At 45.0% G+C, this 24,431-nt stretch overlaps 1 protein-coding gene across 2 annotated transcripts in view; it reads right to left on the bottom strand.

Moving 5' to 3' along the window:
- Positions 1-2,374: 2,374 nt before the first annotated feature.
- Positions 2,375-24,431, bottom strand: part of CATSPER3 (cation channel sperm associated 3) — a 31,423-nt gene continuing 9,366 nt past the window's right edge. For both annotated transcript variants that reach the window (XM_020908008.2, XM_020908010.2), the window contains exons 3-8: positions 9,882-10,121; positions 7,920-8,102; positions 7,081-7,221; positions 6,637-6,756; positions 5,402-5,559; positions 2,375-4,569 (exon numbers count right to left, since the gene is read on the bottom strand). In XM_020908008.2, coding sequence (XP_020763667.2) covers positions 4,464-4,569; positions 5,402-5,559; positions 6,637-6,756; positions 7,081-7,221; positions 7,920-8,102; positions 9,882-10,121 — 948 coding nt within the window. In that variant the 3' untranslated portion in view covers positions 2,375-4,463. The remainder of the gene's footprint in view (positions 4,570-5,401; positions 5,560-6,636; positions 6,757-7,080; positions 7,222-7,919; positions 8,103-9,881; positions 10,122-24,431) is intronic.

Here is a 24,431-nt window from a genome sequence, read left to right as displayed (position 1 = left end):
AGATTGTTGCACAGTATCACAGCAGAGTGGTTAGAGCAGGAATGCTTGGTTCTTCCCTCTTGGTTATACAGCCTGGGGTACATTGCCTCTGTGAACCTCAGTTTTGCCACCTGTTTAATGGGAATAATGAAAGTACCTAAGCGTTGTTATGAGATTCAAATCATGTACGTCAAAGTATCTGAAACAGAACTACTGATAAAACAGAAGATGGTATTTTCCACAGCCAACAAAGAGAACAGGTCGTACCTCTGGAGCCTCTGCTGGATCTCTGCTTGGACTCCTCCTTTGCTGTTCCAGCAGAATGTTTTGAAGAGTCTTTTCACCTCACGCCCAATCCTAGACCTCAATAGGAGACCTAGACCTCCCAGTGGGGAGGGAGGAAGTCAAGGGGCAGTTGTGCTCTTAGGATACTGAACTGGGGCAGTGGGGGGCCTCTGCTGTGAGAGGTCATTGTCCCATTACCAGATTACAAAAGTTGGGGGTCAACCTAAGAATTTTACAGCAGACTTTTCATCCCCCGTTGGCCTCTTCACACCTCCTTTTGAGACCTCAGTTTCATTTTGCAGAAAGCCAGTCACACTTAGTGTCATTACCCTCAGGAGTACTTCATCTAGAGGCCTCAAATCACAGCTGGGGGGTCAGTGGTGTTTTTAAAGCCCTCTCAACATATCCCAATTTTAACCTAGGAGGTCCCTATGACACATGGCCATCTTATAACGTAAATTCCATGTGGTCAGATCTCTTCATGGGGCTCCATTTTCAAAAGACAAAGTTCAGCAACCAAAAATCATCCCTCAATAATTCCCATCATTAATGGCCTCTCTGCAGGAGTGTCACTGGGGATCCAGTTCTCACCCAACAAGGATGCCTACTGTCCCCACCTGTCCCCTTTCCATTTTCCCCCTCCAGCTGGGTCAGAGTCTCGGTTCAGAGCCTCTGACTCATGGCCTCAGCTTTTACTTCCTTCTTCCTCCTGTCCCAGCTCTTATCCTGTAGGTCTAGTCCCATTACCCTGCTTCTCTGCCATGGAGGAGAAGCCAGGAGCCAACCAAGAAAGCCCCAACACTCCCCTTTCCTTCCAGCTCTCCAGCCCTGCCTCCCCCTTTCCCCCAGGGCTGCAATGCACCAAACCTCAGGTGAAATCGGAGCAAGAACTCAGGGAGGTGCTGCACGTGGCCGACCACGCACAGAGGACGTTCTTGGTGCAGAGTGCGGGGCAGAGTGAGGTGCGCGCATGTTGGTAAATCTTACCCCGTTAACTGAGTGCCTTTCTCCCTCATTTCCCAACCCCTGTGACTAGAATCAACCGTGATTACCTCTCCTTCCTGAGTAGCCTAGTTAGGAATTCAGAGCCACCTTCTCCTGACCTGGTGAAGGGCAGTTCGTTTTAGGTGTCCTATCTCACCCGCCATTTGGGGAAAATATCAAGGTGTGTAGTTTCCAGCATATCAGTATTGGGTTTTTAGGGACTGTTGGAATAAAGAGGAGCACTTATAGTCTCAGTCACTGCCTGGATTTCCATATTATAGAGACTGCTTCCTGCTGGCGGAATCAACAAGCAGTTAAAAAACAAAAAATAATCGAGCCACCTTCCAAACACCTCTAGCCTTGGATTCCATATTCCTTCCTACAAGAGCCGGGGGAAGGCCTGGGAGTGACCAGAAGAGTTAAGCCCAGGTCCTGGGTATCCCACTGCAGCCCCAAACTACCCAGCTGGCAGGATGGAGATAGATAGGCGAGCTATCTGGGGACAGCTCTGCCGGATCCCCGGGCTGAGGGTAGGAGGAGGGTCCTGCTTTCCACAGCCAGGCCTGGGCAAGCAGAGCCACTTGTGCCCGAAGCAAATCAACTGAAAGCCTTGGCCAAGCCTGTTTGAGTTGGTGAGGGCCCAAGTGGGAATTCCAAACTGCCAGTGTTTGCTTTGCAGGCAAATAGAGCCAAACAGAAATGCTGCTTGGGGACTTGACGCCAAATATCCACTGGCGTGTGCTGCCAGCAGTGCTGAGCCAGCCCTCCGCACATCACCCTCTCCCAGTTCCTGCTCTGTGAAAGCCTTCTGGTTGTGCCCTGCCAGGCAGAGTGCCCTTCTACACCGCAGCCCTGCGGCCCATGCCTAGGCTTCCCTCCTGGGCCCCAGGCCCTGAAGTCCAACGGGCCGTCTGGCCACCCTGCATCAGCGCCACCTGGATGCCCATTTTCCCTGACTCCCAGGTTCCTGACCTCAGCTTCCTGCTCTCAGCTCCATACTTTCGACCTGGTACTGTGTCATTGGCCCTGTCCCTCTCAGCCCCTGACCAGGCCAGCCCACTGCAGCCGGCCACATAGCAGAGGTAGAGCTGACAACCAGGAAGCACAAACCATAGTTGATTGTGTCTTTTCTTTTTTTTTTTTTTTTTAACACTCTCAGGTGCATTTTATTTGATCCTTAGAGCAAGACGTGAGTTCGATCCCTGGGTCAGGAAGATCCCCTGGAGGATGAAATTGCAATCCATTCCTGTATTCTTGCCCGGAAAATCCCATGGACAGAGGAGCCTTGTGGGCTACAGTCCATGGGGTCACAAAGAGTCAGACACGACTGAGCAAATAACACTGTAGCTGAACAGTTTTATCAGCCCATTTCTCAGAAGAAATAGCTAAGGTTTCAAAAGACCAGACACCTTGCCCAAGGCCACCTGATTAAGGAATCCATGCCTCCTGACTAAAACCGTAGTACTCACAAACTTGCCTCCCTGAGGAATTTTTAAAACCTTTTGTTCACCCACAGAGGCCTAGGGCAGTTCCCACACGTATCCTAGTGAAAGGAGGGGAGGTGTTTTCACATTCCCCCAAGCAACACTGGCACATCCAGAGTGGACAATTGGCAACATCTGACTTGTCCCAGCCCTAAATCAGAGCCACTGCCTGAGGCCGGCACGCTGGGCTGTCTGGGCTGTACCCACAAGAGCCCCCCTAGAAGCCCCCAACCTGGAGTCACCCCCTTCACTGCTAGGCACTGGATGCATCCCTCGCTTACTTCAGGGCCCCCTCCAGGGCACAGAGTTCTCTCCAGTCCAGGAAGGCGCAAGGCCACGCTTCCTACCCTCAGAGGGCTCCCCTACGGCATGGCGATGGGTCTCATGCTCTACAGCAATCCTTCTCAGCACAGTTTCACACAATTCTCAATTTGGTCCTGAGTGTGAATATTTGCAAATGGAAACGATTTGAGTATCTCAGAGGACACATGCTCTCTACAGTCAAACAATTACTGTCACTTCCTCAGGACATTTCTTCTCATCCATTCTGACTGGATGACTGCTTGCCCTAGGCAACCATGGGAACCAAGAGGGCCAGGAGGAGACTGTGGCTTTCTCATCATGGAACCCCCAGCACAGCTCAGGAAACAATAGTAAAGGCTTCCACAGGCCCTTGTCTTCCTCTGGCTTCAGGGGTGCCATCATCCAGGGCTGGAGCTCACGGACCCCGCTATGGGAACTTGTCCAGCCATTCTCAATTCTATGTGTTTTTCTACTTACCAGCCTCTCAAGGGTGGGCCTGGGCCTTTCTGCACCCAGCAACAGAAGCTGGTCTCCCACCCCAGCCCGACCCAGAACTCACCACTTCTCTAAGAAGAAGGCCCTGCCAAGGTGACAGGCCTCAAGAACACTCCCCAGAAACAAGAGCAGAGTGGGCACTGGTGGGCCTCTGTTCTGGCCAGATGGGAGAAAGGGGTGCCAGCCACCCCACCACCACCACCACCTGGGCCTTCAGATGGCTCCAACACTGCTGGGCCAGGGCCGTGCCAACTGCGGGAGGCATCTGGCCAGGGATGACACGGAAAAGGCTGCCTTTGGAGTAAAGAGTTCTAAGTAAGGGAAGGGAGCAGCCCCAATGCCTGATGCTGCCACTCTCCTGGCTCTCCGTAAGGACAGAGTCCTGCCAGGGACGGCTGCAGCCCTGGGGCGCCACTATCACCGTGAGCCTTGAGAAAAGCAGAGTAGGATTCCCGAGAGAGACCTCCATGGCACTGCGTGCACAGAGACAGCTGTAAGCCTGCCAGCATGGGGGTGCCCACACAGGTGAGCCAGCAGGGCTTCCTGGGCCAGTGGAGCCACACCAGCTCACAGGAGCCAGGCCCTCTCATGGGGCCATGGGCGGCCCTTCTCGGTCCGGGGTCCAGGTGGCTTTCCCAGGAGCCCAGTGGGACCTGGCTGCAGGGGTCGAGGGAAGGGAAAGCCAGCGTAGTCCCCAGGTGTGGCCTCTGGCCAGGGTGAGCCTTGAGCTCCTCTCTCCTCACTTCCAAGCTCTTGCTGTGTCTTGTGAGGAGGAATCAGACTTCATAGGCACCGACGCAGGTCAGCGCCCAAAGGTGGACAGATGTCATGATCACAGCAGCAGCTGCAGAGAGGTCAACTCAGAAAATTTTAGTTTAATGGGGGGCGGGTCACAGCCCGGGAGGCCCGTGGTGGCTGGGTGCCCACATCCAGCTACTTCTCATCGACCTTCTCTGAGGACCGGGACTGCTTCTTCTGGGGCAAGTCTTCAAGCATGAGGCTCAGCACGTGCACGATCTCGTAGTACAGCTCCTGAAGCCTGGGAGAGGAGGAGGAGGGCCTCAGCTCACAGTGAGCTCCGCCCTACCTGGCCCTGCCCCCTGCATGCTCGCACCTGCACGTCCGCCGTACCTGGCAGGTATGGGTCAGGAAAGAGCACAGACCTGACAACCAGACTGGGCTGGGTGGGAAGGCCAGGTTGGCCAGGCTCCCTGCACTCCGGGAGGAAGTTATCTCACTGCCCATGTTAGGTCGGAGACAGCGGACTCCTGGGCTCTGAGTGAGGTGACTGCCTGAGGGCTGGTTGGACACTGCCAGATCCACTCTTGGGCCAAACCCGGCATTCCTAGACCCCCTCCAGTCTACAAAGCCCTCCAGGGGGCTTTTGCTGAGACTTCAGGCTAATTGTGCCCCTCTTTTTCCTGCAGTAATGGCCAGTGTGACTCCAGCTAACTCACACTGAGCACAGCCCCGGGCTTCACACACACTGCTTTCCTAGTGTCAGTCCCCCCTGTGACAGGCAGGAAATGGACAAAGACTTGGCCAGAGTCACACAGGAAGCAGTAACAGAACCAGGTCAGGAGCTTCAGCTTCTGACTTGCAGCCAGAGGTCTTTCCTCTGCCCCCCTGAGAAGGGCTTGGTGAGGTACTCTTGGAGAATCAAAGGAAGCAACGTTTAAAAACAGGCCAGTTTTTTAGACTGAGGAGGGCCAGTGGGCAGTGCTCCCCTCCCCCCACCAGCCACAGGCCTGTCCATTACAGCAGCCCAGCCCCTGCACACCCCCCAAGAAGGACCTAGCTCTGCCTTCCCTGCACATAGGCCAGCACCCCACCAGGGCCCATGGGCCAGGGTCAGCGGGGCTGGGACTAACTTGTAGATCGTAGCATCCTGGTTGTCCAGGGTGGACAAGTAGATGTCAATGAAGGGCAGGCTAGTGCCAAAATCATCCAAGACCATGGGGTCAGTGTGCCGCAAGGTCTTCTTAAACTTCTCCACCAGTTCAGTGAAACTCTTGTGGTCAAGATCTTTCTAGAGAGAGGAGCATAAACAGAGCAAGATGATGAGAGTCTGGCTACACAAAGACCCAGGGACCCTCCATGAGGAGCGCAGGCAGAGGCCTGCCCCTGGCCCCCAGATGAGTCCTGAGTACAAGCACAGGTCACCCCAACCCCTTCTGGGCCTGGAGCCCCCTGACTGGGGTCACCTGGTGAGCCACTGTACCTGACGTGAGGACAACTGACCCGGCGTGAGGACAGGTGACATGGAAGGAATGGGGACAGCCTGAGCACAGCTCAGCATTTCACCCTGCTGTGGACAAGTCTCAGGCCCACAGAACAGGGGGATGTCTCCAGCTCGGAGAGGAGGCTGAGGAGAGCGGCACTGGCCTCATGGGGGAGACAGGGGTGGTGGTTCAGGACCTGGCTGGGCCCTCCAGGCAGCTCAGAGGACTTCAGCCCTCATAGCTGTATCCTGCTTAATGGAAAATCTCCAGCCCATTGAGCTCATTCTTGTTCCAGTTTAGAAAAACTGAGGTTAGTAGCACCTGTCAGGGCCTCCGGGACCTCCCCCACTCAGCGAACAGGAATGGGACCTGCCTGGCACCCAGTGAATCCTCGGGAACAAGACTGCTCCAGGCCAAGGGCCCAGCAATGGAGTTGTGCCCATGAAGGAGGGAAATGCTGGCACTTCCCTCAGATGGTAAAGAATCTGCCTGCAATGCAGGAGTCCTGGGTTCAATCCCTGGGTCAGGAAGATTCCCTGGAGAAGGAAATGGCAACCCACTCCAGTATGCTTGCCTGGGAAGTCCCACGGACAGAGGAGCCTGATGGGCTATAGTCCATGGCCCAGCAATGGAGTGTCGCCCATGAAGGAGGGAAATAGTATAATCACAACACTCAACACTTGGAGAGGTCCAGAGAAAATACAAAAAGGTAGAGTACACAGTCTGACTCTGAAAACTAAAGAGGAGTGGGCAGCTGACTTTCCAAATGTGCACATGCCTAAGGCCAACCGCCCTCCACCCCGGCCCCTAGGCCCATCTTCCTGACCATTCCTTCAGCCCTGACTGTCCCTCTGCTTGTCTGCCTGCCCACGGAGACAGCCTACCTGGGTCTGCAGCAGCTTGCCGACCTCTTCCTGCTGCCGCTTCAAAATCACCTGCTTCTCTTCCATGAGGTTCATGTGTCTCTCCAGCATCAGCTCCCGCTCAAACTTTTTGATGGAGTCCTAGAGGGCAGGAGGATGGAGGTAAGATGCAGGGCTCTCCCCGTGCCCTATCCCCACCTCGCCTCTTCCCCAGTCTCCCACTGCCACTCAGGCCCCTCAGCAGGAGGACCCCCTCACAGGGCCAGCCTCCAACTCAAGCTGCCAACTGCAGCTCAAAGACCTCCCAAGTACCTGTCCTGCTGGCCACCATCAGGAGGGAGGGCTCAGGGAGAAGGGTTGCGTTGGCACAGAGATGGTCCCCCTGGAGCGAGATGGCTCAGAGATGATCCACCTGCCACACCTAACCAACAACCCCCCACCCAGTCCTTACGAGCGCCACCTCACCTCAGTGTGGATGATCATCACACCCACAAACATGCTGAGGAACACAAAGGAGGCAAGCAAGATAAAGATGATGGTGAACGAGCGGCTCAGAATCAAATTCCGGGCATCCAGCTGCTCCTGCAGGTCTGTCCAGCCATCGACCTGCTCAGACAGGGCAAGTGACAAGGTTCAGGGGGGCAGGCCTTCTGCCCACCTGCCCTTGGGGAGCCCTGGCCCTACTGAGGAGCAGGCTGGCCCTTCTTCCACGTCACTCCCCCCAACCCACCGACTCCAGGGCAGACCGGCTGGCCTGGAGAGGCAGGGCACCGCTGGTGTGGTGCTGGCCAGCGGGCCCTAAGGGCTCTTCTCCGAAAGGCCTTCCGTCCTTCCCCAAAAGACACTGCCTCTCGGCCAGGCCCTCCTTTGGGTAGACCTCAATCATGCCAGAACCCAGTAGAATCTAGAGTTTGAGACTCAGGTTTTGCAGACTTATTCTGCGTGGATTTGTGACAGCCTATTCCCCAAAAGGCTTTGTGATGTGGGTTTCCCTTCTAAATTACACTTCAATTAGGATGAACTATCTCTTGAGAACTTTTGAAAAGTTTTACCACCCCGTGGGGCAAATAGGAATACTGTAGGGAGTCACAAGATTAGAGTCAGTGATGGACTCTTGGCCAGGGTGCTGACCTGTGCCTAGACCTAGGAGGCCAGTCCTCAGCTTCCCCCTCCCCACCCCAGCTAAGTGTCTGAGTGTGGGAAAGACCCCAAGTGAGGCCCAACATGTCCACACACTCACACCAGCTGCCAGTCCCCTTTCAAGGCCCTTGCCCCCTACCCGCCACTATTCCCAAACATGGTACCGTGGCCAAGCTGAAGAGGGTGAAGAAGGCCAAAGCCAGGTTTCCCCAGTTATTCATGTCACCTCCCTCTGGAAGCCCAAACAGGCAGAAGCCCAGGATGGCGAAGATGTACATCAGGACGAAGAATAGGATGAGCACGGAGGCCACGGTGTAGGCTGTCTGCCCCACGGCAGTGATGAGTGTCTGCAAGGCAGAGGCACAAGGGCTACATCAGGCTGCCAGCTGGGCTGGGCTCAGAGGACAGCGGTTCAGCCTGTCCTAACCATAGCTGCTCCAGTATCTGGTGCCTTGCCTAACACATGGTAGATGCTCCATAAATGGTTGAAAGAACGAATGGGAACAGTGTCCAGATTAGGGCTGGAGCAATCTAACAGTGGTTCACCAGTGCACGGCCTCCAGGCTCAGTCACCCATGGGGGGGATAGCCTGTGCTGCCCCAGGGCTGGAGTAGTCTCCCCATCAGCAACCCTGAGCACTCTACTTGAACCCAGCCTGCCTCTGTGTTCATCCCAGGGTGTCCTGCTCCTGCTCCTCAGCTGAAGGCCAGCCCTGAATGCTCTTCCAGGTCCAACAGGAGCAGGGGACCCACCTTGGAAACAGGAATGAATAGGGCTCAGAGGAATGGGGCTTCCCAGGTTTTCTGGGCCCCATCTCACAAGCAGGTCTTCATCTTGTGATCTCAGTCTTCATCCATGACATGGGTGTTGGTCTTATCTCCCACGCCTCATCATTCATTCTCCCTGCCCTGGAGTCTTGCATATACATGTTCAGCTACCTAGATCTGTCCCTGGTACCTTGTCAAGGTAGGGAGATTTTCCTATTTCAAGATGCAGGATCAGAGGCTCAGAGAAGCAAAATGCCTCATCCACAGTCACACTGTGATACACCGGCAGGGCTGGAACCCACTCTCCAGCCTCTTGCATGGTGCCACCATTGTCAACTGCAAAAATTCTTTTTTCTAAGCCGAGAAACTATTAACATAGAAAAGGAGGTACTGGTAGAGCTGGGACCCAGGACAGTGAAATTCTGACAGTTTGGGGTAAAGTGTGAAGCAGAGAGACAGCCAAGGAGCACTGGAGCTGCCCTGCATATAGACCAGTCTGGCAGCTGCCTGCAGGAATAAATGCCCACCCTGCACCTCCCTCCTCTCCTTGGAGAAAGAAAACCAGTGTTTGGGGGTTAATTCCAAAAGAACTGAGATGGTAAAAAAAAAAAAAAAAAAGTTGCCTCCACTCCTGCAAGACAAAGAGAACTTCTTTTCCAAGATTGCTAAGACTAAAGAGGTAAGAACTCGTGAAGAATGCTGCAGTGGGACACGGTGCAGGTGAGGTGTGCGTGGTCAAATAGGTCCAGACAAGCCCCTTCCTGGAGAAGCGTGGGCACTGAGCAGAGCCAGGGCAAACCCAGAGTCCAGGATGAACGCCTGAGGGCGTACTTGGGGCACCTCTGAAGTGGCTCTGACGCCACTGAGCCAAGCCAACACCGGCCACCGTGTGACCTCTCAGCAGGAGCAGGGCTTCCAGGGCTTCCTGAACAAGTCATGAGACCCTCCCCTCAAGAGAAGCTGCAGATTTTTAGTTTTCTGGGGGAAGATGTGAGTGGCCAGGGCCATCAAAGAGCTGGAGACTCCTGGGCACATACTCCAAAGGGTCTGGACCATAAGTGACCATCAGTCACTCTGCAGCACGGGAGAGAGGGAAAGATAAGATGGGCTCGAGTCAGAACAAATTTCAAAGCTCAGCTCCAGTATCTAAGTGCTGAGTGACCGTGGGTCTCAGTTTCTTCATCTGTGAAACGAAGCTAACACCTTTCCTAGAATCGTTTGAGGACGAAATGAGATAAAACAGGTAAAGACCAACCTCCCACACAAGAGGACTCAATCACTGCAGAGAAGCAGAAGTACCACTTCATCAGGGGCCCTGTCACCTGCACCCGCAGAGCCACCGCGCTCCAGGCCACTCACCCGGAGGCCACGGCTGTAGGTGATAAGCTTGAGGATGCGCAGGGACTGCACACCGTCGGCAATGTTGAGGTAGGGGTAGTGCTTGCCCTTGATCTTGCGGAGACTGTAGGGGATGAAGATGATGATGATAATGACCACATCGAGCAGATTGTAGCCATCCTTCCAGTAGTTGATGGGGTCCACATAGAGCTTCATGCAGAACTCAGAGCTATAGATGGACACAAAGATGAGCTCCGAGACCTGCAGGGGTGGCAAGGGTGGCAGGGTCAGACCAAGCTGCACACCTCCCCTCGCCTGGGCCACCCGATGAGGGGTGTGTGTTGGCAGGGGGAGGATGCTCCTAAGTCAGCCACAGGACAGAGAAACCCAGGCAGAGTCCCGGGCACACAGTGGACACAGCGTGCCTGATTCCCTTCTCCTTCTGGGTCTTCCCTACCCTGTGGCCCCGACCCAGAGAGCCTGGGAATGATTGACTGTCAGAATGACTATCAAGGCCCAGTGGGAAGTATACATCAGGCAACACGGAAGGAAGTTTTCCAAAGAGAGGATTCCAAGAGCCTTCTGACCAACTTTAATACCCAGATGAACAGAGATGAACTACTCACACATTTACTTATATTTACTCTATTATCACACTTACTTAAAATCAGTTAACTAATCTGCTTCTGAAGAATATTCTGCTTATTTTCCACTGTTACACCTTATGAAACAACCTTATTCAAATTCTTCTTATGCATGAACAATTCCAGGGGATTTGATTTTACCAAAAGGCACTTTTTGAGGCATCTAAGTTTTTTCTTATCATCAATGAATTCATTCATTGAGGAAGCAGTGATTAAGCATCTATCACATGCTAAGCGCTGTTTTCAGATATAAGGAAACCCAACAATGAATGAGACAGAAAATGTCCAGCCCCTAGGAAGCTGACAGTCTAATAGGAGAGACAGAAATGAAGGTTTAGACAAATACACATATAACATCACACAGGAAGGAAAGTGAAACAGCCACAAGGGAGAAAGGGACTGGTCAGGTGGGGAGGGACAGTCATGACAGCTACTTAGAAAAGGTGTAGACTGGAGGCCTTGCTAAAGCCAGGAATGCAGCCATATTAAAATCCAGGAGAATACTTCCCAGGGGTGTCTACAAGCATCCTAAAGTAAGAAAGGAACAGCAACGCCAGAGTGGCTAGAACAGAAAGGGGCGAGCAGAGCAGGAGATGAAGGTGGAGAGGCCAGCTGTGTAGTGAGGGCCTGATAGGCCTGGGGAAGGCTGTGAACTTTAACCTCAGCCTTGAAGCATGAGCAAGGAAGTGATGTGAACTGATTTATATTTTTAAGAGATCTCCATGGAAATGAGAGTGTGGGAAAACTGGTGGGAATAGCGACTGGGCGGCAAGTTAAGAAGGAGGTGATAGATAGTAGAAGAATTAATTTTAGCATCACTCAGGCAAGAGACTGGGTTAGATTGCATTGGACTGGGGGACAGTGTGGGACTGAAGAGAAGAGGATGGATTCCAGATGTATTCTGTAAGCAGCGATGACAGGACTTTCTGATGGACTCAGGGATGTACAGAAGGCAAGGAAGATTCCTCACACAGAGCAACTGGGTAAATACTGATGCCTTTAACTGAGATGAGTTTGGGGTGGGTTGAAGGGGAGGCTGCTAGAAAGAGTTTCTAGAGGGAAATAGAAAAGGTTTTAAGATACACCACCTTTTAAATATGTCAGATGCTATCACTGGAAATTATAGCTCAGGCCACAACTATCCATTTGGATTACATTAGGGCCGCTGGTTGTGTTATTTGTCCCGTACACTTATATTTGTGGTCTCCACATGGCAACCATTTATATACACTTTTACGTTTGTTAACTACAATGAAACATTTAGACACACAAAAATATGTAAAAGAATAATATAATGAACAACCATATACTACCATTTAGCTTAAGAAATAAAATATTACCATTACAGGCAGAACCTCACATTGATCAAATCCCCTTCCCTTTCCACAAAAGTAAGCCTATTTTAAATCTGGAGTATGCCTTGCTCATATATTTTACACTTTTTACCACATATGTATCCCTAAAAGTGCATGGTTTGGTTCTGCATCTTTCATACACTACATAAATTGCATATAAAGTATCCTTTGGGAAATTTTTTTATTTAAAATTATAAGATTCATCCATGTTGATATATGTAAACCTAGTTTAAAGTTTCCCCACTATTTAGCAATTCCACTTAACGAAAATATTATAATTTTTTATCCAATTACCCATTGGGTGATATTCATCTTCTTTGTAATTTTTTACTACTGCCAAGAGTATAAAAGCACAAAAAGTTTGAGCAAAAATACAGGGCCATTTAAAAAGCAGACTTGAGGTCTTATGCCCCGGGGCCCTCCTCTCAGCCAGTTCATAGGCAAGATGGTTGGGAGTACAGTGTCCTCGAACCTGTGAATAGATCCTCCATGCCCCGAGGGACTCCTGTCCACACCACAGCCAGCTCTGAGTACCCCTTGGGCTCCCAGCTGCTGGAGCACCCAAAAGGGAATTCTCCTGTTTGCTAAAATTCTACCGTGCCTGGTGATTCTGATCTGTCTCAATCAGTGATCGAATGATGTTCACTACTATCTTATTTATCATCTATATGTATTACCTGTACATCGAGATATAGATTACCAACTGGCCTTGGAGTGATTTCTTTCAGACCCTCATAGTAGTCACCCTCTACCTGATCACCTATCTTGCTGTCCTTGTTGAGAGGAAATCACTCCAAAATCATCACGGGGCAACTGGGTCTAATCATGGGTGACTATGTGGCTATAATGCCCATGTGACCGCAAAGACACAGCAGTCCCACTGACCCTGTAGAAAGCCAGGTGTAGGTGAATTTCTTTCATTTCTCTCTGAAACCTTCAAATAACACCTCCATAGAAATAACTGCCTGCCCCTACAACACCCCCAGCCAACTCCCAGCCCCATGTTTTATTGTACGCACATTTTCCTCTGTTACAACCTAGGAGTAGAGTTACCTGACTGTAGAATATGAGCATCTTCAGCTTCACTGAATATTGCCAAATTGTATTCTGAAGCAGTTGTACCAACTTACTTTAACATCAGCAATGGTCCTTTTTTTAACATCCTTACCAACACTTCCTACTGTTGGACTTCTTAATATTTGTTAATCTGATGAAGTGATATCTTACTTTTTATTGTCATTCTTCTAATTATTCATAAAGTTAGGCATCTTTTTGTGTGTTTACTGAACTGCCTGTTCCTAACTTGTCCCCCAATTTTTTGCTGGATTGTTTTGTCTTTTGCTTCTTGATTTAAAAGAAAATATATCCACAAACTTTGAATCCTAATCCTTTACCTGCTACATGCGTTTCAAATAGCTTCTCCTACACTGAGAAATGTCATTATCTTTTCACCTCTTTAATGATCTTCTGATGAACACAAGTTTAAAGTTTTAATGGAATCAATTTAACCAAAATTTTTCTTCATTGCTTATATATTTCATACCTTAAGATTCCTTTCCCTCCTGAGATCATATAAATCCTCTATATTTTCTTCTAAACATTTTGAAGTTTCACTTTTCAAGTTAGGTCTTTAGCTGTGTATGCTGGAAGGTAGAGATCCAACTGGAGTGTTTTCCTCCATAGGTACTGTTTAATGAAGAAACTATCTTCCACCACTCATTTGCAGTGCCATCTGACAGGGGCCAGGTTTTCATCCAAGCCAGGTCTGACTCTGAGAACTCTGTCCTCTTCCACTGGTCTATTTGTCTACCTGTGTTGTCTATTCATGCATTGTCATCCTGCTTAGTTACTAACAGGCCTTACAGAAAGACTTCTCCCTTTTTCACTTTCAAAACCATCTTGGTTTTCCTTTCTTTCATTCTTTCATCTAAATTTTAGCATTGGCTTTTGGCAACTCATAAAAAATCCTGCCAGATTTCTTTTGGAATTGCACTGATATTATATAGTTTAACCATGGGAGACTGCATCTTGAAGAAACTGAGTCTTTCTATGCATGATCTAATATATCCTTCCATTTCTCTATATCTTCTTTAATAACTTTTATATATTTCTTTCTCCTTAAAAATATTACAATACTTTTATAAGATTTGCCTCTAACACTTTCTGTATCTTATAATAAGTGCTATGTCTTTTGTTGCTGACATATTAAATATATTTTATTTATTAATCATATATCTAGCAAGTTTTATGGGCTTTATTTTTTATTAACTTATTAATTGTATTAACTTTATAGTTATTCCAGATTCTTTGGGGATTTCTATGCAGAAATCATAACACCTATGAATAATTACAGTCTTTTTTAAAACTTTCTTTCTAATTCTTAATTTTTTTATTCCTTTTCCTTATATTATACATTAGCTAAGACACTGATACAAATCTTATCAAGAATTGGACTACAGCTTTAAAAAAAATACTGTTACAATTTCACCATTGAGTGTGAACTTTGATATAGGTTTTTCATAGGTACTCTTAATTACTTTAAAACAAATTCTTTCTCTCCCTAGTTTGGTAAAGTTTTATCATGAAAAATACTCAAGATAAACTGTTTTCTGCATCTCTTAAAGTGATTTTATTGGACTTTTTTCTCCTTTAGTATTTTAAGCTAGTTAATAAAATTCCTAGATTTTTGTAATACTTGCATTCCTGGAAAAGCCCAACTTGGCAATGCTATATATTACCTTCTTCATATATTTTTAAAACTTCAGTTTCCTAATATTCTGTTTGGGATTATAATGTCCAAGTTCATGATATTGGGCATAATTTTCCTTTTTCATTTTGTCATTGTATAGTTTTGGCATAAAGGTTATACTAAGTTGTCCCTTAGTATTTCCAGGGGATTGGTTCCAGGACTATCTCACAGATACCAAAATCCAAGGATGCTCAAGTCCCTTATAAAATATGGCACAGTATTTGCATATAAGCTACACATATCCTCCCCACATACTTTAAAACATTTTGAGATTACTTACATTGTTGTTCAGTCACTAAATTGTGTCTGATTCTGCTACCCTATGGACTGCAGCACTCTTCCCTGACCTTTACTTTTCGGAATTTGCTCAAACTCATGTCCGTGGAGTCAGTGATCCCATCCAACCGTCTCACCCTCTGTTGCCCCTTCTCCTGTTGCCTGTAATCTTTCCCAATATCAGAGTCTTTTCCAATGAGTCAGCTCTTCCCAGCAGGTGGCAAAAGTATTAGAGCTTCAGCTTCAGCATCAGTCCTTCCACTGAATATTCAGGGTTGACTAGGATTAACTGGTTTGATCTTCCTGCAGTCCAAGGGTCTCTCAAAGAGTCTTCTCCAGCATCACAGTTCAAAAGCATCAATTCTTTGCACTCAGCTTTCAATATGTTCCAACTCTCACATCTGTACATGACTACTGGAAAAACCATACCTGGAACTTTGTCAGCAAAATGATATATCTGCTTTTGAATACACTGTCTAGGTTTGTCATAGCTTTCCTTACAAGGAGCAGTTCAGTTCAGTAGCTCAGTCGTGTCTGACTCTATGCAACACCATGGACTGTGGCACACCAAGCTTGCCTGTCCATCACCAACTCCCGGAGCTTACTCAAACTCATGTCCATCAAGTCAATGATGCCATCCAACCATCTCATCTTCTGTCATCCCGTTCTCTTCTTGCCTTCAATCTTTCCCAGCATCAGGGTCTTTTCCAATGAGTCAGTTCTTCGCACCAAGTGGCCAAAATATTGGAGCTTCAGTTTCAGCATCAGTCCTTCCAATGAATATTCAGGACTGATTTTCTTTAGGATAGACTGGTTAGATCTCCTTGCAGTCCAAGGGAGTCTCGGGAGTCTTCTCCAACACCACAGTTCAAAAGCATCAATTTTTTGGCACTCACCTTTCTTTGTAGTCCAACTTCCACATCCATATATGACTACTGGAAAAACTGTAGCTTTGACAAGACGGACCTTTGTTGGCAAAGTAATGTCTCCGCTTTTTAATATGCTGTCTAGGTTGGTCATAGCTTTTCTTCCAAGGAACAAGTGTCTTTTAATTTCTTGGCTGCAGCCACCATCTGCAGTGATTTTGGAGCCCAAAAAAATAAAGTCTCTCACTGCTTCCATTGTCTCCCCATCTATTTACCATGAAGTGATAGGACCAGATGTCATGATCCTAGTTTTTAAATGTTGAGTTTTAAGCCAACTTCTTCACTCTCCTCTTTCACTTTCATCAAGAGGCTCTAGTTCTTCACTTTCTGCTGTAAGGGTGGTGTCATCTGTGTATCTGAGGTTATTGATATTTTTCCAAGCAATCTTCATTCCAGTTTGTGCTTCATCCAGCCCAGCATTTCACATGATGTATTCTGCATATAAGTTAAATAAGCAGGGTGACAATATACAGCTTTGATGTACTCCTTTCCCAATTTGGAACTAGTCTGCTGTTCCATGTTCAGTTCTAACTGTTGCTTCTCGACCTGCATAGAGATTTCTCAGGAGGCAGGTCAGGTGGTCTGGTATTTCCTTTTCTTGAAGAATTTTCCACAGTTTGTTGTGATCTACACAGTCAAAGGCTCTGATGAAGTCAATAAAGCAGAAATAGATGTTTTTCTTGAACTCTCTTGCTTTTTCAATGATCCAGTGGATGTTGGCAATTTGATCTCTGGTTCCTCTGCCTTCTCTAAATCGAGCTTGAACATCTGGAAGTTCACGGTTCATATCCTGCTGAAGCCTGGCTTAGAGAATTTTGAGCATTACTTTGTTAGCGTGTAAGAGGAGTACAATTGTGCAGTAGTTTGAGCATTCTTTGGCATTGCCTTTCTTTGGGATTGGAATGAAAACTGATCTTTTCCAGTCCTGTGGTCACTGCTGAGTTTTCCAAACTTGCTTTCACATTGAGTTCGGCACTTTAACAGTATCATCTTTTAGGATTTGAAATAGCTCAACTGGAATTCCGTCACCTCCACTAGGTTTGTTCGTAGTGATGCTTTCTAAAGCCCACTTGACTTCACATTCCAGGATGTCTGGCTCTAGGTGAGTGATCACACCATCATGGTTATCTGGATCATTAAATGTTTTTTGTACAGTTCTTCTGTGTATTCTTGCCACCTCTTCTTAATGTCTTCTCCTTCTGTTAGGTCCATACCATTTCTGTCCTTTTTTGTGCACATCTTTGCATGAAATGCTCCCTTGGTATCACTAATTTTCTCAAAGAGATCTCTAATCTTTCCCATTCTATTGTTTTCCTCTATTGCTTTGCACTGATCGCTGAGGAAGGCTTTCCTATGTCTCCTTGCTCTTCTTTGAAGTGAAAGTTGCTCAGTCGTGTCCGAACCTTTGTGACCCCATGGCCTATACAGTTGCATTCAGATGGGTATCTTTCCTTTTCTCCTTTGCCTTTTGCTTCTCTTCTTTTCTCACCTGTTTGTAAGGCCTCCTCAGACAACCATTTTGCCTTTTTGTGTTTCTTTTTCTTGGGGATGGTCTTGATCACTGCCTCCTGTACAATGTCACGAACCTCTGTCCATCATCCTTCAGGCACTCTATCAGATCTAATCCCTTGAATCTATTTCTCACTTCCATGTATAATCGTAAGGGATTTGATTTAGGTCATACCTGAATGGTCTAATGGTTTCCCCTTCTTTCTTCAATTTAAGTCTGAATTTGGCAACAAGGAGTTCATGATCTGAGCTACAGTCAGCTCTCAGTCTTGTTTTTGCTGGCTGTATAGAGCTTCTCCATCTTTGACTGCAAAGGATATAATCAATCTGATTTTGGTATTCTTGGCAAAACTCTGTTAGCCTTTGCCCTGCTTCATTCTGTACTCCAAGGCCAAATTTGCCTGTTACTCCAGGTCTCTCTTGACTTCCTACTTTTGCATTCCAGTCCCCTATAACGAAAAGGCCATCTTTTTTGGGGTGTTAGTTCTAGAAGGTCTTATAGGTCTTCATAGAACCATTCAACTTCAGCTTCTTCAGCATTACCAGTTGGGGCATAGACTTGGATTACTGTGATACTGAATGTTTTTCCTTAGAAATGAACAGAGATCATTCTGTCATTTTTGAGACTGCACCCAAGTACTGCATTTTGGACTCTCTTGTTGACTATGATGGCGACTCCATTTCTTCTAAGGGATTCTTGCCCACAGTAGTAGATATAATGGTCATCTGAGTTAAATTCGCACATTGCAGTCCATTTTAGTTCACCGATTCCTAAAATGTCGATGTTCACTCATGCCACCTTCTGTTTCACCACCTCCAATGTGCCTTGATTCATGGACCTAACATTCCAGGTTCTTATGCAATATTGTTCTTTACAGCATCGGACTTTACTTCCATCACCAGTCACATCCACAACTGGGCGCTGTTTACGCTTTGGCTCCGTCTCTTCATTCTTACTCTGGTGTTATTTCTCCACTCCTCTCCAGTAGCATATTGGGCACCTACAAACCTGGGGAGTTCATCTTTCAGTGTCCTATCTTTTTGCCTTTTCATACTGTTCATGGGGTTCTCAAGGCAAGAATACTGAAGGAATTTGCCATTCCCTTCTCCAGCGGACCAGGTTTTGTCAGGACTCTCCACCATGACCCGTCCATCTTGGGTGGCCCTATACAGCATGGCTGATAGCTTCTTCTTAAATAGATGCTTTCTGTTTCCATATCATTTTATTTCATAAATTTGATGCTAATCGTGATAAAAATGTTTCATTGCTATCAAAATGACAAAAAATATGGGAATGGCATTTCTGTTTCAGCAATAGAACCAGCAGCTTATCTTTCCAGAAAATGTATTCAGAAGGATTCTTCATCTGGTAAATGACAGCCAGAGCAGTCTGGGAACAGTTACATAACCTACATCACTGTGATGCTTCTTCCCAACCCGACGACCAGCTGTGAATGACAGCTCACAGCTTTTGCATGTAGATAGCAAGTTGTCCCTCCATCATTTGATGAAAAGATTATTTTTCTCCCCCTGAAAGGTTGTGGCACCCTTGTCAAGAGTCAATTGGCCATAGGCATTTGGATTTATTTCTTTAATGTCAACTCTATTCTATAGGTCTCTGTCTGTCCTGTGAGTACCACACTCTTCATTATTGTATCTCTGTAGAAAGCTTTTTGGGGGCTTTCCTCATAGCTCATTCAGTAAAGAATCCTCCTGCAATGCAGGAGACTCAGTTCTATTACTGGGTCCAGATGATCTTCTGGAGAGGGAAATGGCAACCTACTCCAGTACTCCTGCCTGGAAAATCCCATGGATAGAAGAGCGTGGTGGGCTATGGTCCATGGGGTTGCAAGAGTCAGACACAACTTAGTAAATAAGCCAACACAAAAAGTTTCTGAAGTCAGAAAATGCAAGTTCTCCAACTTTTGTTCTTCATTTTCAATGTTTTCTTGGCTATTCACAGTCATATGGATTTAAGAATTTGGTTTTCATTTTCTTTCTTTAAAAGGCCATTGAAATTTTGATAGGAATTGAACTGAATTTGTAGTTCACTTTGGATAGTCCTCTTAACAAGTTTTTTAATCCATGAATATAGGATGCCTTTACATTTTTTATTTAGGTTTTAATTTCTTTTAGCAATGTTTTACAATTTTCAGTTTATACATCTCTCATCTCTGGCTAAATTTATTCCTAGGTATTTTATTATTTTGATTGCTATTGTAAATGGAATTTTCTTAATTTCCTTTTCAGAATGTTCCTATTAGTGTACAGAAATACAACAGATTTTGGTTGTTAATCTTGTATCCGCAACTTTACTGAAATCATTTAATAGCTCTAATAGTTGAGTTTGTGTATGGATGTATTCTTTAGGATTTTCTATATATAAGATCAAGTCAAATTTAGGTAATTTTGGTTCTTCCTTTCCAATTTGGATAACTTTCAGTTCTTTTTCTTGCCTAACTGCTCTGGCTAGAACTTTCAGTACAATGTTGAATAATGGTGAAAGCAGGCATTTGTCTTGTTCTTAATCTCAAAGGAAAGATTTTCAGTCTTTTACCATTGAGTATTATGTTAGCTGTGGATTTATTCATAATTACCCATTATCAAATTAAGAAATTTCCTTTCCATTTCTAGTTTAAGTGTTTGTTTGTTTTTTAACCATGAAAGGGTACTGAATTTCATCAAATGCTTTTTCAGTTATCTACTAAGGTAATTTTGTCAACTGTTTCCTTCATTCTATTGATGTATTACATTCATTGCTTTTCCTAAGCTGAACCACCCTTGCACTTCTGGTATAACTTCCACTTAGTCATGGTATATAACCTTTTTAGGTACACTTCTGGGCTCAGATGTATCTTGAGGATTAAAGCATCTATATTTATAGGGATGTTGGTCTCTTTATTTCTTGTTATGTCTTTGGCTTTGGTCTCAGGGTAATGCTGGCCTCATGGAATGAATTCAGAAATATTCCTTCTTCTCCTATTTTTGGAAAAGTCTGAGAAGGATTGGTGCTTATTGTTTTTTTAAATGCGGGGTAAAATTAACCACCAAAGCCATCCAGTCCTGGGCATTTCTTTGCTGTGAGGCTTTTGATTAGTGATTCAACCTCTTTATTTATAGGTCTGTTTCAGTATGTCTGTTTACTATTTCTTCTTAAATCAGTTTGGTAGGTGGTTATGTTTCTAGGATTTTGTCCATTTCATCTAGATTATCTAATTCATTGGTGTACCATGTGTTCACAGTATTCTCATATAAAACTTTTTATTTCTATAAGGTCAGTAGTAGTGTCCCAACTTTTCATTTCTCTCATTATTGAGTTTTCTTATTTTTAGTCAGTCTAGCTAAAAGTTTATGAACTTTGTTGATCTCTTCAAAGAACTGAATTTTAATCTTTTATTTTATTGACTTTTCTCTACTATTTCTCTATTCTCTATTTTGTTTCACACTCTAATCTTTTCTATTATTATTAAATTATTCGTGCAGCCTCCCTGGACTTGAGTCTTGCCAACTGTGTGTGTGCGTGTGTGTGCGTGCGTGTGTGCGCGTGTGTGTGCGTGTGTGCGGCTCTGCTGGGTCTCTGTTGCTGTGTGGGCTTTCCTCTAGGTGTGGGGGCTACTCTCGAGTTGCAGTGTGTGGGTTGCTCATTGCTCACTGGCTTCCCCTGCTGCACAGCACAGGGTCTGAGGCGTGAAGGCTTCAGAAGTTGTGGGGCACGGGCTCAGTAGCTGTGGCTCCCAAGCGCAGGCTCAGTGGGCTTAGTTGCCCTGTGGCATGTGGGATCTTCCTAGATCAGGGATCAAACCCATGTCTCCTGCATTGGCAGGTGAATTGTTTACCACTGAGCCACCAGGGAAGTCCATTCTAATCTTTTTCACTTCTTTTCTTCAGCTAGCTTAGAGTTCAGTTTGCTCTTTTTCCAGTTCTACAAGGTATAAAGTTAGGTTATTAATTTGAGGTCTTTCTTTTGTTCTAATGCAGACATTTACAGGTATAAGTATTGCTCTGAGTACTGCCTCTGTTGCAACCTATAATATTCATTATGCTGTATTTTCATGTTCATTTATCTTAAAGTATTTTCTAAACTCCTTTGTGATTTCTTCTTTGACCTATTATTTAATAGTTTGTGGTTTAATTTTCATATATTTGGAAGTTTTCCAGTTTTCCTACTGTTGTTGATTTTTAGTTTCATTTCATAACTGTCAGGAAAGATAATGTGTATGATTTCAATATTTTTTAATTTATTGAGACTTGTTGCCTAATATGTGGTTTATCCTGGAAAATGTTTCATATGTACTTGAGAAAACTATTCTATCTTCTTGATGAACTGACTCTATTGTCAATATATAATGTCCCCCTTTGTCTCTTGTAACAGCTTTCTTTAATGTCTTTTTTTGTCTGATATGAGTATATCCAACCTAGCTCTCTTTTGGTTTCTATTTGCATGGAGTAACTCCTTTCATTTTTCATTTTCAACCTATTTGTATCTCTGAATCTCAAGTGACAGCATATATTTGAATTTTTTTTTAAGAATCAATTCTCTCTTAATTGGAGAGCTTCACTTATTTATATTTAAAGTAATTACTGGTAAGAAAGAAAGTGTTTCTCCATTCTGCTATTTGTTTTACATATTTCACATCTTTTTTGTTCAATTCCTCCACTACTGCTCTCTTTGGTGTTTGATTTTTTTGTAGTGTATCATTTTGGTTCTTTTCTCACTTCTTTCTCTGAATTTTTAAAGTTAGTTTTTTGGTGGTTACCCTTGAGATTACAATTGACCTCTTAAATTTAAAACAATCCATTTATTTATTTATTCATTTATTTGGCTATACCAGGTCTTAATCTTCTATCTTTGTTGCAGCATGCAGAATCTTTTAGTTTTGGCATGCCAACTCTTAGTTGCAGCATGTAGGATCTAGTTTCCTAAGCAGGAATAGAACCCAGGTTGTCTACATTCAGAGCAAGGAGTCTTAGCCACTGGACCACAAGGGAAGTCCCAACAATCCATCTTTAACTAATACAACCTTAGCTTCAATAGTGCATTAACAATTTTGTTTCTATACAACTCCATCCCTCCCCCACTTCATGCTTCTGTTGTCACAAAATACACCTAAATACAGTGCATGCCCATTAACTATCTATAATTATTTTGGACCATATAGAAAAAGAAAGGAGTTCTTTTTCAAACCCAAAATACAATACTGGCTTTTATATTTGCCTATGTAGTTACATTTATCAGCGTTCTTTATTTCATCATATGGCTTAACACATTATTGACCAGAGACATATTAACACTGTAGGCATTAGTTTCTGCAAAATCCCCTGGTCATAATGTGTTAAGTTACTATCTAATTTCATTTTCACCTAAAGGACTATCTTAGCAATTCTTGTAGAGCAGATCTATCAGAAGCAAATTCTCTCAGGTTTTGTTTGCCTGGAAATATCTTAATTTCTTCTTCTTTTTTTTTTTTTTTTTTTTTTTGAGGATAGTTTTGCTGGATATAGAATTATTGGTTGACAATATTCTTCTTTCAATACTTTATGTCATTTCACTGCCTTCTCTCCTCACAGTTTCTGAGGAGAAATCAGCTGTTAATCTTATTGAGGACTCCTTGTATGCAACAAGGTGCTTCTGTCTTGCTTGCTTTCAGAATTCTCGTCTTTGACTTTTGATAGTTGATTACAATGTGTCTCAGTGTGGATCTCTTTGTTTCTCCTCAGAGTTCACTAAGATTCTTGATATATTCTTTATCAAATGTGTAAACTTTGGGGCCATTATTTCACAAAATATTCCTTCTTCCTCTTTCTCTCCTTCTGGAACTCCTACTGTGTGAATGTTGATATGCTTTATGGTGTCCCACAGGTCTCTTAAGACTGTTCATTTTTCATCATTCTTTTCTCTGTTCCTTACGCTGACTAAGTCCAACTGATTTGACTTCACTGATAATTTCTTTTGGCTGCTCAAATATGCTCCTGATCTTTCTAATGAATTTTTTAATTTTTATACTTTACAGTTCCACAATTTGTGTTTCATTCCTTTTTATAATTTCTCTTTATTGACAAATTCTATTTGCTGAAACATGGTTCGCCTAGTTACATTCAGCTCTTTGCCTGTGAATTCCTTTAGCTCTCTGAGCATATTTTACAAAGTTGACTTAAAATCTTTGTCTGGTGTGTCCTCAGGGACAGCTTCTGTTTATTTCTCCTGTGTAGGAGAATATCTTTTTAAAAATTGGATGTTTAAAATTTTACAAAATAAAATAAAATAAAATTTTACAGTGTGGTAACTCTGGAAATCAAATACTTTCCCTCCTTATTGTTGGGTTTGTTGCTTTCATGGGTAGTAACTGTTTAGTGACTTCTCTAAACAACTTTTGTAAAGACCATATTCTTTGTAATGCATGACTTCTGAGCTCTCTTTCTTTAGTTTCTAGTCAATTAGTATTGAAATGGAGGTTTTCTTAAATGGCTCAGGCAAAAAAAAAAAAAGGGAAAGAAGGGAAGGAGAAAGAAGAAAAAAGAGAGAAGGAAAGAAAGAGAAAGGAAGGAACAAAAGAAGGAAGAGAGAAGGAGTGAGAGAAAGAGGGAGAAGAAAAACTCTCCTCGTCTTTGCAAATGGCCTCTTTGTTGAGGAACTCCTTCCATGTTGAACTGGCCCACTTACAACTGAAACTGAGTGTTAATTTTGAGCTTGTGCTGAGCCTAAAGATCAGTTACAGTGAAAGCTTGGTATATTCTCAGGCCTTTCCTAAGCATGTGTCCTGCCCTGGACATGTATGGCAGACAATGCCCTCTTTTTCCAAAGAATCTCTCTCCCTGGATTTTCCTCTCAGGCTTTCAGCATACCTATTGTTTGCTTCAAGTGCTATATTTTTGCTCCAGGGAGCAGTGGACCTATCACTTGCTTTTCAATGGTTTTGAGAAATGCCCAATGCATAGCCACTTTCTGCCCTGAGAAAATTCCAGGTTAAGCAAAACAAAGTAAATAGCTTAGGACCAGTCCTTCAGACAGCCCTTTAACAGGCCAAAATAGACAAACACAATTCTTTATGAACAAAAGTCTTCTCTGTTTTTTCTAGACCCAGGGGCCAAGGTCCCACCCTGAGAACACAGGC

The sequence above is a fragment of the Odocoileus virginianus genome, chromosome 3 (genome assembly GCF_023699985.2).
Source record: "Odocoileus virginianus isolate 20LAN1187 ecotype Illinois chromosome 3, Ovbor_1.2, whole genome shotgun sequence".
Lineage (NCBI taxonomy): Eukaryota > Metazoa > Chordata > Mammalia > Artiodactyla > Cervidae > Odocoileus > Odocoileus virginianus.
This window is presented reverse-complemented; position numbering and strand designations above follow the sequence as displayed.